This window comes from Salmo salar, chromosome ssa26, assembly GCF_905237065.1.
Source record: "Salmo salar chromosome ssa26, Ssal_v3.1, whole genome shotgun sequence".
Lineage (NCBI taxonomy): Eukaryota > Metazoa > Chordata > Actinopteri > Salmoniformes > Salmonidae > Salmo > Salmo salar.
Genome location: NC_059467.1, coordinates 16,435,823 through 16,452,078, shown reverse-complemented (window position 1 = coordinate 16,452,078; position 16,256 = coordinate 16,435,823). Strand labels below are relative to the sequence as shown.

Here is a 16,256-nt window from a genome sequence, read left to right as displayed (position 1 = left end):
TCTCTAGAGCCACTGCTAAAATTAGAACACGGCTGGAGTTCGAAGACAAGCCGCTGCATTCCACCATGCATTTCTAGTGAAACATGACACTGGGTACTAAAACAGACTTCACGTCTTAAATCTGGATAGGGGCTAAATAAAGGTCTAGTTGAGGGGGGTGCAAAAAGGTGCTGCTTACATAACACATTGCTAAAATGTTAAACTAGGGACATGTAACTTTAGTGATCAAACAGCTGTAGAATGTTGGAGGGGGAAATGTTACTTAAGAGTGCCAGTTAGGCGCAGACACTCAAATTCATCCCAGAGATGGCACCCTATTCACTACATAGTGCACTACTTTTGATCAAGACTCATAGGGCTCTGGTCAAAAGTAGTGTACTATATAGGAAATAGGATGCCATTTCGGAGACAGATAACGGAGACAGCTCACCTTCACAGCATTGCCTCTGATTAATTTCTTAATGGTGGACAGCAGGCCTCTCCCGCCACCTGTCGGCGTGCACTCCTCCACTTCTGAATGCCTCCGCTTGGTCCGTGATGTGCGGGGCGCATGTGCAGGGCTCGACTGCTGAGATGCCTTCCGCATTCTCAGCCTCATTGTTTTAAGAGCCACATGTAAGACTGGAGGACAGACAGGGCAAAGCGGGTTGATGGGCAAAAGCGGACAAATGGGGGGAGATTGGGTAGGAAGAGAGAGAGAAAAAAACAAGTTAGTGTAAGACCTGATTTTCACCCTCTTCATACAGTCACATAATATACAGCCTAACAGCTAAAAAGAAGTGGACAAGCTGGTGATTTGAAAACCCTTAGTGAACAAAAAACGCCAGCAGAAAATGTGCTGCTGTTGCTGCTAACATCTGGTTGCATTCAAGACACCATTTCCTCTGCATCACAGTACATCATCGCTGCCTCAGTGAGCCAAAGACCCATCACACGACCATTGAGTACTCAAGACTACTTCAGTGAATGTGTTTATTTAACAACTGACCAAATGATAGGACAAATTGATCACAAAAAGTATCTGAGGACAGAGATAAGCTGGACGTATTGTTTTCATTAATGAAAAAAAAACATGCACAGAGAAAACTATTTACTGTAAGTAACCACAGCGCTCTTCTCTCAAGGAGCACACCCTCCCAACCCCGTGCTTACTTTCACATGCTGACCAAACTAGCTCCGCACGTGCGCATGTTGATTTTGTCTATCAACACCAGACGGGTTCAATATCAAAACAAACCATATTAAATTTGGGGACAGGTCAAAACACGCATGGACATTTAGCTAGTTTGCTGCCCTGGGAGATAAACAGTGGGTTATTTAACATGAAATGCACATGGTATTTTTTTGGCCCATTTTGAGTGACACAAAATCATGACATGACCAGGACCTATCAGGCACCATGCCAGACAGTGGACACACACAGCCCCATCTATCCGCCACTCCCATTGCACTGCAGAGAAACCCACTGCTTCACTACATCTGCATTACATTACCATGGGGCCTGGCCTAAACAGTGAACACACTTTCTGAATAGATCCTAATATAACAAAGTCCATTTACCTCTCAGATGAACCTTGGAATGTGAACACACCATCCCTTTTTTCAGTAACTAATGTAAAGTTTCCATCCTTTGTCAAAACGTGAAGGACAATTTATTTTATTACCCAAATGCAATTAGCAGCTGATTACAGGGTGGGGATTCGGGGAACTTATGTGCCTACAACATGTCCATAGATACAAGACAAGTAGCCAGACTTATTCAATACATGCCACAGGGAGGATTATTTCCAAATTAACACTAGAGTCTTCACTGTGACGAAGCAATAGCTGTTATGTTGAACTAGCATGACGGGGATGTTATGTGGTACTATTGATGTAATGTGACATCATTAGTGTCCTTGTAATGACAGCAAGCCCCATGGGCACAGGGGTGTCAGTATGAGCAACGCAATGCCGCAATGGAGAGGGGAGCACCAAGATTAGCAACAAGTTAGAGATTAAAAATGGCTTCAAATCCAGAGACAAAAAAATAAAAATGCTTATCCCTAGACAATAATATAGCCAGTAAATAAGATTCCTTCATTCATAAATAACATCCTAGCTCTCCGTTAGGCTAAGCCAGGCATCAAACAAGGCCCGCGGACCAAAACCGGCCAGTGAAGCATTTCTAACCAGAAGGCGCACTGATTTGTGATGTCTATTCATTTTGGCCCGCTTCCATACCGCCCATGATGCGCTGCACTATAAGTCACAGCAAGAATTGCCAACATGCTGCACGCTAAACAGCAGTGCATTGCCACACACGCCTGCATGCTGTATCACATCACTAATGGCACTGACCAAATCTACCGGACCGAAAGTTTAAAAGATGTTGTAGGCTTAATGTCCATGCCAGGTTTCCGTTCGTTCTAACTGACCATTGCAGTAGCCTACAGAAAATGTAATTTGTTGTCAAAAAGTTAAAAGGATTCACACGCAGGTATAAAATGACTACTAAAGGACAATAGGGCACACAAGCAAGTATAAATTAGTCAACAGTTGAGTCCTCTACTTTATGAAATTACACTTGCATCTGTGAATTCAACGTGAATTGCTCTGCTTTTGTGTGTCCCGTTACAGCGCACAGGAATGTCCTCCTAGGCCAAACATTTTTGCAGTCTGGCTTCGATTTTTAAAGTGTAACAATTAATAACCGAGAAGCTAAACCTTTCAATAAAACACATTGCAAAGGAGAAATGTAGGCCTATGACAACATTTGAGCAGTAGCCTAGGCTACAACAACCAAGTTATGTTTTTGTTATTTGGAGTTATTAAATACTTTGACCAGGGTCGCAGCATATTTTTCTCAGCTGCAAGCATAGCAGCAAAGGCTGGACAAATATTGAATATGTTAAAAGGTTATATACAGCATCCTATGTGCATAAGTGGTTCGCAGTTGTATGCACGTTTTTTGTAAAAACAAACAATAGGCTAGGTCTGTTGTTTTTTCCCCCAATATGGCCCATGTGCTGATTGAGTTTGACATCCCCGGGCTAAACCATCCAAGGAGCCAGCAGATACGGTATGCCTCAATTTTGCCTGCAGAATTCAGCATGGATGTAAGAGCCAATGAACACGAATGACACACATACAGTTCCTCTAGTCACAGCATGCCTTTTTTTAACCATCTCAAAGCATGACTCATTCACAGCTTCCAACAAACCAAGGATGCAGCCAGCAGCAAAAACACTATACCGGGGAAGAGGATTTCCTTTTTTCTCCTTCTTTATTTAAACAAAAGGAAATCTATGGATATATAACACACATCAAGTAAGGTTGCGGATAAAGCTATATTTCAGAAAAATATAGTAGACTATCCATTTTCACTGCCCCCAGATTTCTGAAATTACAACCAGCTGTTACACATGCTACAAAGAAAATTACATCTATAGTAGCTAGATGCTAGCTATTTGCACATACACGAGTGCGTTCTAAAACAATACAAAAAACGAAATCATGTTTGAAGCGGTGTGAGAACCATTGAAATGGCCTCATGCACACAAAGCTCAACGGTGTGACAGCGATGCAAGTTATTAAAAATCTAACACAGGGTATTACCTCATTTTATCATGGCTCAATTTACCCTACTGCAGGGTTACTCAACTAAAATCTTACAGGGGCCAGATTTGAAAAGGGTTATTTATATTATAATCTTATAAAGCACTTTCATTAAAATTAAATGTCACTAGAAGTTCATTTTGAGTGCTTTAACACCAGCCCAATTCAGTGCATCAAATGGTTTTACATAATGGAACACATTTGAACATAACACAGTTGACCTGCATCACATTAATTCATTTCTACATGCATCGCTTCATCTTGTTTGTATTTACACATAGGGAACCTTTTACGCATGGCATCTCTCAGTTGACCAGCATCAAATTCTGTCCCATTTTCAATATCTTCATAATTTTGTCTACTTTTGTTTTTACACAGAAACATATATCTCAGTTGACTATCTTTTGCGGAGCAGTCTCTCTCCCACCGCATCAGTAGAGAACAGGTGCCTATAAACTGCACCACCTCTGTGGGGACTTTAACTTGGCAACAATATTTTATGAGTTTGCTTTCAGTTTATCTAAAAACTGACATCACGGGAGTGATCTGTACTGTTGACCGTATATAGTTGTGCAACGTAGGGAAATGGAAGTTTTTGTTTGAGCTAAAAAAATAAAAAATAAAACAGGAGAAAATTAGAAAACATTCTGTTTTATACCGCCCCTGTAGTCCCAAATTCATGTCAATTCAATTGATTGAAGAGGTCACAAAAATAAAACGTCATCCGAGCACCTCAAGCATTTGCTAGATATGTTGGCTTTCTCGTGGCGGCAATCACTGAAGAAAAGCAACCATCTCATCCCTAAGCTCTCATAGGCTGCTCTCGAGAGGATTATTACCCTTGCTTAGCCACCAAACAATACGTAAAAGTAGATAATGATGTCCAGCAGACCATAAAACAAGCGATGTTGCAGGCTAGGCTGTTGATCGAATAAAGTTAATGATAGCTGTGAGTTAAACACCATGGACTGAGTTAAGCACAAAGCATGCTCTGGTGTAGTGATCTTATCTGTGGTGAAAGAGCCTATAGGCGGTCGGGCAGACAGACCCCGCACCCGTTAGCAGCTCGGATTGGCTGTAATTGGTATGTTGGGTGATATTAATTGACAGCACTTAATGGGCAGGACTACAGGAAAACATCTATCCCATTAGAGAATATTGAACGAGGGCTCCTTTTGGCACTAAAAATCAAATTTGATGGAAATGTTTTGCTTTTTTTATATGAAGGTTCAGAATTGGGCCATTCTAAATTGATAAACGGCCAGTTGAATAGCCCTGCCCCAGTGTATGACCAAATTAATATTTTTTGAAGGAGTGCATGAAAGGTTAAATTGTTTGCATCAAGACCAATCTTGAGTTGGCCTGGTATCCAAACGGAATATCAATTTTCAGTGTGGATTAACCACCAACACTCCACGTTACTCCCAAAAGACGTATTACAAAAGCTAATTGTAGGCAAGACAAACCTGTCGTCACGATTTCTGGTAGGCTATATCAGTGGTTCCCAACCATGGGTACTAGGACCCCTGGAGGTACTTGGTCTATCCACAGGGAGTACTTGGTCTATCCACAGGGAGTACTTGAGAAGACTCATGAGACCATAAGCCTACTGGTAAATGCACATGAGCGGGTACTCCGGGCAGAGCAAAATTCAGTTGGTGGTACAGTAACCGAAAAGGTTTGGGAACCACTGGGATACAGAGCCAAAATAAATCAATCACAGCACGTTTTTGGACTCAGAAGTTTTTTACCCGATTAAGTAGAATAATACTGGAAATTAAATGTTGAAAGTTCCATTTATATTCCTAAAACATAGTTTGAAAATGATGCCGTGGCTGCTTCCTGTTGACAACAACTTAAATGTATTAAACGAGCACCTTACGAATTGCATATGCACCAAAAACCCTGTTGATTTGACAAGTAGCAACAAATCACTCACACAGAATCTGGGAATAATGTGTATATCACCGGTAGAAGACAGCCAGCTAAAATGTTTTGCCATTGAAGTGTAAAACGCAACACTTTGTTAATCACTTATATCGATTACACGTTGAAATCAATTGAACTGGGGCAAAACATTTGGGTTGTAAGCACTATTAAAACACACATTATACAAAGACCACTTGGTATGATCTATATATGATTGGTTAGAAGACAAATTGTACAAGGCTTCCATCTATATTTTAGAATGGCAGATGTTGATTTCAGGAGGCTACCATCACTGAAAAGGACCAACACCTCTTCTGTTAACTTCAACAAATCATAACCCGGCATATGATATGAATAGTGGCAACAGTTGGCTGCTATTTAAGTGGATGGTATCCCTACATTCAACGTGGCTTTAAAGCATCTCAAAACAGTCAGCAGCACCAGCCGAGACCGATCATGGGCTTCAGTGAGCATGGAAGTCAACCAGGTAAGTGAAAGAGCTATGCTAATGTTATCTAGCTATAACGGATTTAGCTCACGTCTTCCATCTAAATAACACTGAAAACTAACCAACATGTCTGCCAGCAGTTGGTAGCTAACTGCTGATGCGGTCATACTATAGGTACAAGCCAACGGGAAATAGGAGTTCACTTACTATATAGAGCAAGTTTAAGATGTTTGTGGGGAGCTGAGTGTTACGGTAATTCAGATATGGTGTAACTCCAGGGGAGTTTTCTATACAGCCTGCCGAGTGAAATGAGACACGTCGGCCATGGACCTGACTGTATTTCAGAGAAGCCCCAGACCCATGTTGTTTTCTTTGGAAGGGCTGATTGGGGATTTTGCTCAAAAACTACTTATTTTATCTTAGGATCAACAGTGTCAGTTACTTCTTGTGGAAGCAGCTGATAACATTAGCTTGCTAAAGCTACAGTTGAAGTCGGGAGTTTACAAAAATTAGTTTTAATGACTCAAACTACATGTTTCAACCATTCCACAAATTTCTTGTTAAACTATAGTTTTGGCAAGTCGGTTAGGACATCTACTTTGTGCATGACACAAGTCATTTTTCCAACAATTGTTTACAGACAGATTATTTCACTTAATCACAATTCCAGTGAGTCAGAAGTTTACATACACTAAGTTGACTGTGCCTTTAAACAGCTTCCAGAAAATTATGCCATGGCTTTAGAAGCTTCTGATAGGCTAATTGACACTATGAGTTAATTGGAGGTGTACCTGTGGATGTATTACAAGGCCTACCTTCAAACTCAGTGCCTCTTTGCTTGACATCATGGGAAAATCAAAAGAAAACAGCCAAGACCTCAGAGAAAAAAAATTGTAGACCTCCACAAGTCTGGTTCATCCTTGGGAGCAATTTCCAAATGCCTGAAGGTATCACGTTCGTCAGTACAAACAATAGTACGCAAGTATAAACACCATGGGACCACGCAGTCGTCACACCACTCAGGAAGAAGACGCGTTCTGTCTCCTAGAGATGAACGTACTTTGGTGCAAAAAGTGCAAATCAATCCCAGAACAACAGCAAAGGACCTTGTGAAGATGCTGGAGAAAACAGGTACAAAAGCATCTATAGCCATAGTAAAATGAGTCCTAAAATCGACATAACCTGAAAGGCCGCTCAGCACGGAAGAGGCCACTGCTCCAAAACCGCCATAAAAAAGCCAGACTACGGTTTGCAACTGCACATGGGGACAAAGATCGTGCTTTTTTGGAGAAATGTCCTCTGGTCTGATGAAACAAAAATAGAACTGTTTGGCCACAATGACCATTATGTTTGGAGGAAAAGGAGGGAAGCTTGCAAGCCGAACAACACCATCCCAACCGTGAAGCAGGGGGGTGGCAGCATCATGTTGTGGGGGTGCTTTGCTGCAGGAGGGACTGGTGCACTTCACAAAATAGATAACATCATGAAGAGGGAAAATTATGTGGATATATTGAAGCAACGTCTCAAAACATCAGTCAGGAAGTTAAAGCTTGGTCGCAAATGGGTCTTCCAAATGGACAATGACCCCAAGCATACTTCCAAAGTTGTGGCAAAATGGCTTAAGGACAAAGCCATGGTATTGGAGTGGCGATCACAAAGCCCTGACCTCAGTCCTATAAAAAAAAATTGTGGGCAGAACTGAAAAAGCATGTGTGAGCAAGGAGGCCTACAAACCCGACTCAGTTACACCAGCTGTCAAGTGGAATGGGCCAAAATTCACCCAACTTATTGTGGGAAGCTTGTGGAAGGCTACCCAAAACATTTGACCCAAGTTAAACAACTTAAAGGCAATGCTACCAAATACTAATTGAGTGCATGTAAACTTCTGACCAACTGGGAATGTGATGAAAGAAATAAAAGCTGCAATAAACCCTTCTCTACTATTATTCTGACTAGAGGTCGACCGATTATGATTTTTCAACTCCGATACCGATTATTGGAGGACCAAAAAAAATCCGATACCGAGTAATCGGCAATTTATATATATTTGTAATAATGACAATTACAACAATACTGAATGAACAATGAAGATTTATTTTAACTTAATACATCAATAAAATCAATTTAGTCAAATAAATAGTGAAACATGTTCAATTTGGTTTAAATAATGCAAAAACAAACTGTTGGAGAAGAAAGTAAAAGGGCAATATGTGCCATGTAGAAAATCTAACGTTTAAGTTCCTTGCTCAAAACATGAGAACATGTGAAAGCTGGTGGTTCCTTTTAACATGAGTCTTCAATATTCCCAGGTAAGAAGTTTTAGGTTGTAGTTATTATAGGACTACTTCCCTCTATACCATTTGTATTTCATATACCTTTGACTATTGGATGCTCTCATAGGTACTTTAGTATTGCCAGCATAATCTCGGGAGTTGATAGGCTTGAAGTCAAACAGTGCAATGCTTCAATGCGAAGAGCTGCTGGCAAACGCACGAAAGTGCTGTTTGAATGAATGCTTACGAGCCTGCTGCTGCCTACCACCGCTCAGTCAGACTGCACTATCAAATCAGATTTAATTACCGTAAATTCCGGACTATAAGCCGCAACTTTTTTCCCAGGCTTTGAACCTCGCGGCTTAAACAATGACGCAGCTAATACACGGATTTTTCCCGCTTTTATTATTTTTTTCTCCAAAAAAAAAACACATTCTGTGACGTGCTCAGTTTTTTGGCGGCATGAAGCTTTCATTAGACCAATGAAATTGCCGAACGGGTTAAGGTCAAACAACTTTTTTGTTTACTGTTTAGATTAAATCGAGCGCTCTCAAACTTCCCATCATTCTGATTACGGTAGTCATTTTGTCACCCTCATCATGGCAAAGACACGGAGAAATGCATATGATGCAGTTTTCAAGTTGAAGGCGATTGATCTGGCTGTTGGAAAAGGAAATAGAGCTGCTGCACGGGAGCTTGGTCTTAATGAGTCGATGATAAGACGTTGGAAACAGCAGCGTGAGGAATTGACTCAGTGCAAAAGACAACTAAAGCTTACTGCTAATTTTTTATTTTTTGTTACAAGCCGTGTATCGTTAAAGCCTGTGTAAAGTTCATTTGTTTCAATGTACCGGTAGGCACCTGCGGCTTAGACATGTGCGGCTTATTTATGTAAAAAAAAAAAATTATAATAAAAAAAAAAAATTGTAATTCAGTGGGTGCGGCTTATTTTATGTTCGCTTAATAGTCCAGAAATTACGGTATAATATAATAACACACAGAAATACGAGCATTAGGTCATTAATATGGCCAAACCCGGAAACTAATCATTTCGAAAACAAAATATTTATTCTTTCAGTGAAATAGAGAACCGTTACGTATTTTATCTAACGGGGGCATCCCTAAGTCTAAATATTGCTGTTACATTGCACAACCTTCAATGTTATGTCATAGTTATGTAAAATTCTGCCAAATTAGTTTGCAACGAGCCAGGTCGGCCCTAACGGTTGCATATACCCTGACTCTGCGTGCAATGAACGCAAGAGACGTGACACAATTTGCCTAGTTAATATTGCCTGCTAACATGAATTTCTTTTAACTAAACATGCAGGTTAAAAAAAATATATACTTTGTGTATTGATTTTAAGAAAGGCATTGATGTTTATGGTTAGGTACATTTGTGCAACGATTGTGTTTTTTTCACAAATGCGCTTTTGTTAAATCATCCCCAGTTTGGCAAAGTTGGCTGTCTTTGTTAGAAAGAAATGGTCTTCATGCAGTTCGGAACAAGCCAGGCAGCCCAAACTGCTGTGTATATACCCTGACTCTGTTGCACAGAACACAAGAGAAGTGACAATTTCCCTAGTTAAAAGAAATTCATGTTAGCAGGCAATATTAACTAAATATGCAGGTTTAAAAATACACACGTGTGTATTGATTTTAAGAAAGGCGTTGATGTTTATGGTTAGGTGCAACGACAGTGCTTTTTTCACGAATGTGCTTGTTAAATCACCCATTTGGCGAAGTAGGCTGTGATTCAATGATAAATTAACAGGCACCGCATTGATTATATGCAACGCAGGACAAGCTAGATAAACTACTAATATCATCAACCATGTGTAGTTAACTAGTGATCATGTTAAGATTGATTGTTTTTTATAAGATAAGTTTAATGCTAGCTAGCACCTTACCTTGGCTCCTTGCCGCACTTGCATAACAGGTAGTCAGCCTGCCAGGCAGTCTCCTCCTGGAGTGCAATGTAATCAGCCATAATCGGTGTCAAAATGGAAATTACCGATTGTTGTGAAAACTTGAAATCGGCCGTAATTAACCGGTCATTCCTATGAATCGGTTTACCTCTAATTCTGACATTTCACACCCTTAAAATAAAGTGGTGATCCAAACTGACCTAAGACAGGGAATTTTTACCAGGATTAAATGTCAGGAATTGTGAAAAACTGAGTTTAAATGCATTTGTCTAAGGTGTATGTAAACTTCCCACTTCAGCTGTAGCTATCCCCTTCCTATCTGAATGAATGTGGCCATTTCTAGCAAGCAAAATAAGTGATGTCGATTTTGTTTGTGTACTGCCATATGTCAATAACATAGCTACGTTTGTCACTGGTGCGGGCTAGTAAATATCCTATACCTAGCCATCTACTGTAGACAAAAAGCTAAAACCGGGGAGAGGGGGAGGAGAGTATTCACTTGCTCATCTGCTGCTGGCTTGATAATGTTCACGCAAATACATATTTCCACATAACTGATGAATTTACATTTTTGTTCTATAAAGACTAATTGTGTCAATATGTTGTGAATAGTGTAGAAAATTCCTCAGCCCTTTCCATATTAAAAAGTGATAGTGCCACTTACAGCTCACCATGTACAGTAGGCTACAGGCGATATGTTCCCCCACCATGTACAGTAGGCTACAGGCAATGTGTTCCCCCACCAAGTAAATCATAGAAATTTTGATCTTGCATTGGGGGAGCATGAAATGTAAACTAACAAAGATATTTTAGAGTTAAAACCCATGTATATTTAACCTCTACGGGATCGGTGCCCCCCAGGACGTTTGAGCTAACATGCGCTAATGTGATTAGCACGATGTTACAAGTACAAGAACATTTCCCAGGACAAATATGCCTTATGGGCAGAAAGATAAAATTCTTGTTAATCTAACTGCACTGTCCAATTTACAGTAGCTATTACAGTGAAACAAAATGGCTTTGATTGAGGAGTGCACAACAACAACAAAAATGTATCACGGCAACTGTTTGATACATTCACCTCTGAAGGTAAATCATGTACTTACATTCAGTTATCTTGCTCTGATTTGTCATCCTGAGGGTCCCAAAAATAAAATGTAGCATAGTTATGTTTGATCAAATCAATTTTTTTATTCAAATGTATGAACTAGGTTCTACATTTTGAACCCCTGCTGTGCCTGCCTGCCACCCCTTGAAAATGTGGGGGAAAAAGGGTTTGACCCTTAAGAGGTTTTACGCAGTAAGACGAGAGGGTGTGGTATATGTCCAATATACCATAGCTATGGGCTGTTCTTATGCACGAATGCCTGGATACAGCCCTTAGCAGTGGTATATTGGCCATGTACCACAAACCCCGAAGCACCTTATTGTTATTATAAACTGGTTACTAACATAATTAGAACAGTACAAATACATGTTTTGTCATGTACGGTCTGATACCACAGCTGGAACCATTACATACTACTATAAAGAAATTCTAAACTGTGTGGTTCGAGCCCCGAATGCTGAAAGCCATGGTTTTTCAGACCGTATACCACGATTATGACAAAACATGTATTTTTACTGGTCTAATTACATTGGTAACCCATTTATAATAGCAATAAGGCACCTCAGGGGTTTGTGAAATATGGTCAATATACAGCTGCTAAGGTCCGTGTCCCAGCATTCCACGGTGCTTCTTGCCTAAGAACAGCCCTTACATGTGGTATATTGGCCATATACCACCCACCCTCGGGCCGTACTGCTTAAATATACAGCACCAACTACATACATCTGTTATTAAGGACCAGTATCTGCTACCTGGACTTTAATTGTGGGCTCTAGAAACAGTTCCCATAGTGACTGCAGCAGCCCATTCATTCGCCCTCACTACTAATTGTTTGGTGGTGGCGGTGCATCGTTACATAACATGTGGAAGGTATGGTTAGATGAGGGGATGGTCGATCAAAATGAGTGGAAAGTGGGAACACCACGCACACTTCATTGAAATAGCTAGTTAGCTAACTAGACAGTCTTCTGTCAAGTAAATCGAATTGTCACTGTTCAAAATGTTTCTGATTCCTTCGTGTAATGGGCCAATGCTAGTTGCAATTCAAAAGGTCCAGAGCTAATTACCAACTAACTTTTTCTATGTCCATGGACGGGCAACCCTAACCAGGCTTGTATACACAAAGTGGGCGGGAAATTAAAGCTTGCTACCGAGCACTCGTGTCCAGGTAGGAGGCCGTAAAAACAGGACGCCAACAGTAACTTACTAGCTAAACATCACGCGAATTCCCAAGCTATTAACAAGTAACAAACATCGTTCGAAAACAGCGCGCGAGGTTAGTTCACGTTAGCTAGCCGTGGCGGCTAGCTCGCTAGCTAGCAAAAAACACAGTACCTAGATAACTAGCTACTGTACCTGCCATTCCCCACTGTCCATTTTCAACTGAGAAATGTTAGCGGTTTAGCTATGCAGTTAGCTGTTAGAACATCTAGCTAACGAAATTAAACCTAGGTTGCGAGAGGCTGGACAAGCAATATTTTAGCCCCTTCTGTCCAAAGACAAATTTGACTAGCTAGCTAGTTGAACGTTAACTAACATGAGCAAAACTTAATTAGCTAACATTACCCAAACTTTGCTAGCTGGTTAGCTACCTAGCTTGGCAACATGGATCTAGTCAATTAGCTGTTTTAGGCAAGTTAACCAAGACTGTTGTAAATGTACAAGAAATCAACCCAAAATTTACAAAATCATTGAGTAATTTTCCGCAGCAAAATGGTTACATGTTAGCAAACCAGGAGGCCGAGATTTTAGCAAGACAGAGGGTCAAGTTGGCTGGCTAGCTACTGTAGATTGCTGTTGTCCATGCCTTGGGGGCGAGAAAGGAAAATATTTATTTGTACGTCACTCACACATGCCGAAAGACGCTTGAAATAATCCCTACTTACTTTACAGTACTCCACAGTATCTCCAAAACGAGTTGACTGATCAAGCACTGCTGGCTGCTACGGTGCGGACAGCAGCTGCTTCTTTTTCTTCTTGTTTCCTCTCTGCTTTGCTGTTTTTATGAACCGTCTAGTAGCTGATACTGCGATGTGCTCACAGACGCCATTTCCCGCCTCCTCACGCACACTCTCTCGATGCAGATACCCGGATGACAGAGGACCGCTTGTGCCAGAGGCGTCAATGAGGTGGTTCGTTTTTCTGGCCCGTGTACCCCGGTGAGAAGAGTTTGAATCAAATCAAACTTTATTTGCCACATGCACCGAATACAACAAGTGTAGACTTTACCGTGAAATGCTTACTGACAAGCCCTTAACCAACAGTACAGTTCAAGAAGAAGAACATATTTACGAAGTAGGCTCAAATAAAAAGTAATAAGAATAACGAGGCTATAATACAGGGGGCACCGGTACCAAGTCAGTTGAGGTAATCTCTACATGTAGGTGGGGGCGAAGTGACTATGCCTTCGGGTGAAGTGATTGCATTCATGGTGGAACCGGGCTGCTTCCGGGCGTGAGCCAGGTGCCCCGCTCTGGCGGACAGCGAAATCGGTTCAAAACAAAGGTGACGTTAGTTATAAGTCCGTTTTTGTGTTTTCACATTCAACGGGAATTGCTTTGGATAAAACCCTTTACCTGCCTTCCCAATGAAAACCTAGTTTGAAAATTAAAACATTTATTTTATGGAAAAGACGATGCACCATGCTGACATGACCAAGCCGCGCAGATTACTGTTTGATTTGAGAAGGGCGCTCTCCCCTCCCGCTTTCACCCGATGACGTGCCGGGCCATTGCCCGGTTCAACACGGGCCAGTGTAATATAACTCATTTTTTCCTTTGCTTTGGCACATTACTCACACCCCTTTTATTTGAAAAACAGTACATACCGTTACCTGGTCCTGAATCCCCCGAACACCCATAAGTGTGGTTCCTCTCCAGGTTTCTTCCTTAACGGGTATTTTGTAGATTGTTTCTCCATTCACCTTGTTGGTTTTTACTTGCAATTGCTTGATATTTGGGGGTCTTTTATGCAGACTAATGAGCTTTTTATTTATTTATTTGTATTTATTTCACCTTTATTTAACCAGGTAGGCAAGTTGAGAACAAGTTCTCATTTACAATTGCGACCTGGCCAAGATAAAGCAAAGCAGTTCGACAACATACAACAACACAGAGTTACACATGGAGTAAAACAAATATACAGTCAATAATACAGTAGAAAAATAAGTCTATGGACGATGTGAGCAAATGAGGTGAGATAAGGGAGGTAAAGGCAAAAAAGTCCATGGTGGCAAAGTAAATACAATATAGCAAGTAAAACACTGGAATGGTAGATTTGTAGTAGAAGAAAGTGCAAAGTAGAAATAGAGATAATGGGGTGCAAAGGAGCAAAAGAGAACTGGAAAGAGAGACGGCCAAAGGAAGAATTGGCTTTGGGGGTGACCAGAGATATACCTGCTGGAGCGCATGCTACAGGTGGGTGCTGCTATGGTGACCAGTGAGCGGAGATAAGCGGGGACTTTACCTAGCAGGGTCTTGTAGATGACCTGGAGCCAGTGGGTTTGGCGACGGTTATGAAGCGAAGGCCAGCCAACAAGAGCGTACAGGTCGCAGTGGTGGGTAGTATATGGGGCTTTGGTGACAAAACGGATGGCACTGTGATAGACTGCATCCAGTTTGTTGAGTAGGGTATTGGAGGCTATTTTGTAAATTACATCGCCGAAGTCGATGATCGGTAGGATGGTCAGTTTTACTAGGGTATATTTGGCAGCATGAGTGAAGGATGCTTTGTTGCAAAATAGGAAGCCAATTCTTGATTTAACTTTGGATTGGAGATGTTTGATGTGAGTCTGGAAGGAGAGTTTACAGTCTAACCAGACACCTAGGTATTTGTAGTTGTCCACATATTCTAAGTCAGAACCGTCCAGAGTAGTGATGCAGGACAGGCGGGCAGGTGCAGGCAGCGATCGGTTGAAGAGCATGCATTTTGTTTTACTTGTATTTAGGAGCAGTTGGAGGCCACGGAAGGAGAGTTGTATGGCATTGAAGCTCGTCTGGAGGTTAGTTAATACAGTGTCCAAAGAAGGGCCAGAAGTATACAGAATGATGGCGGTTACGATATCGTTTAGGACCTTGAGCGTGGCTGAGGTGCACCCATGACCAGCTCTGAAACCAGATTGCATAGCGGAGAAGGTGCGGTGGGATTCAAAATGGTCGGTAATCTGTTGATTACCGACCATTTCGGTAAGGCAGTGTAGGATGGATTAGAAAGGCAGTGTAGGATGGATATAGGTCTATAGCAATTTGGCTTTGATTCAAATGTAATTGATTAATTGAAAATACTAGAAATGTTACGGTGGCTTTATGGCCATTTGAACTGAATCAAAAATAATCTGGTGATTTGATTACAACAGGCTTCTGGTAGCACTAACAAACTCAGCAAAAAAAGAAACGTCCTCACTGTCAGCTGCATTTATTTTCAGCAAATTTAACATGTGTAAATATTTGTATGAACATAAGATTCAACAACTGAGACGAACTGAACAAGTTCCACAGATATGAAATTACTAACAGAAATTGAATGTGTCCCTGAACAAAGGAGCGGTCAAAATCAAAAGTAACAGTATCATAACTGACCTTAATTGCCTACCATCTAAGCTGTTAGTGTCTTAACGACCTTTCCACAGGTGCATGTTCATTAATTGTTTTTGGTTCATTGAACAAGCATGGGAAAGTGTTTAAACCCTTTACAATGAAGATCTGTGAAGTTATTTGGATTGTTACGAATTATCTTTGAAAGACAGTCCTGAAAAAGGGATGTTTTTTGTTGTTGCTGAGTTTAGTATATACACTCAGTATCAAAAACATTAAGAACACCAGCTCTTTCCATAAGACTGACCCGGCGAAAGCTATGATCCCTTATTTATGTCACTTGTTAAATCCACTTCAATCACTGTAGATTTATTGGCGGAGACAGGTTATAGAAGGATTAAGGCTTGAGAAATGGATTGTGTATGTATGCCATTCAGTGAG

General features: G+C 41.0%; 1 protein-coding gene across 1 annotated transcript in view; it reads right to left on the bottom strand.

Moving 5' to 3' along the window:
- Window positions 1-13,391, bottom strand: part of LOC106587242 (CTD small phosphatase-like protein 2-B) — a 29,503-nt gene extending 16,112 nt beyond the window's left edge. The window contains exons 1-2 of the mRNA XM_014175444.2: window positions 13,170-13,391; window positions 431-621 (exon numbers count right to left, since the gene is read on the bottom strand). Coding sequence (XP_014030919.1) covers window positions 431-598 — 168 coding nt within the window. The 5' untranslated portion in view covers window positions 599-621; window positions 13,170-13,391. The remainder of the gene's footprint in view (window positions 1-430; window positions 622-13,169) is intronic.
- Between the last annotated feature and the right edge of the window lie 2,865 nt (window positions 13,392-16,256).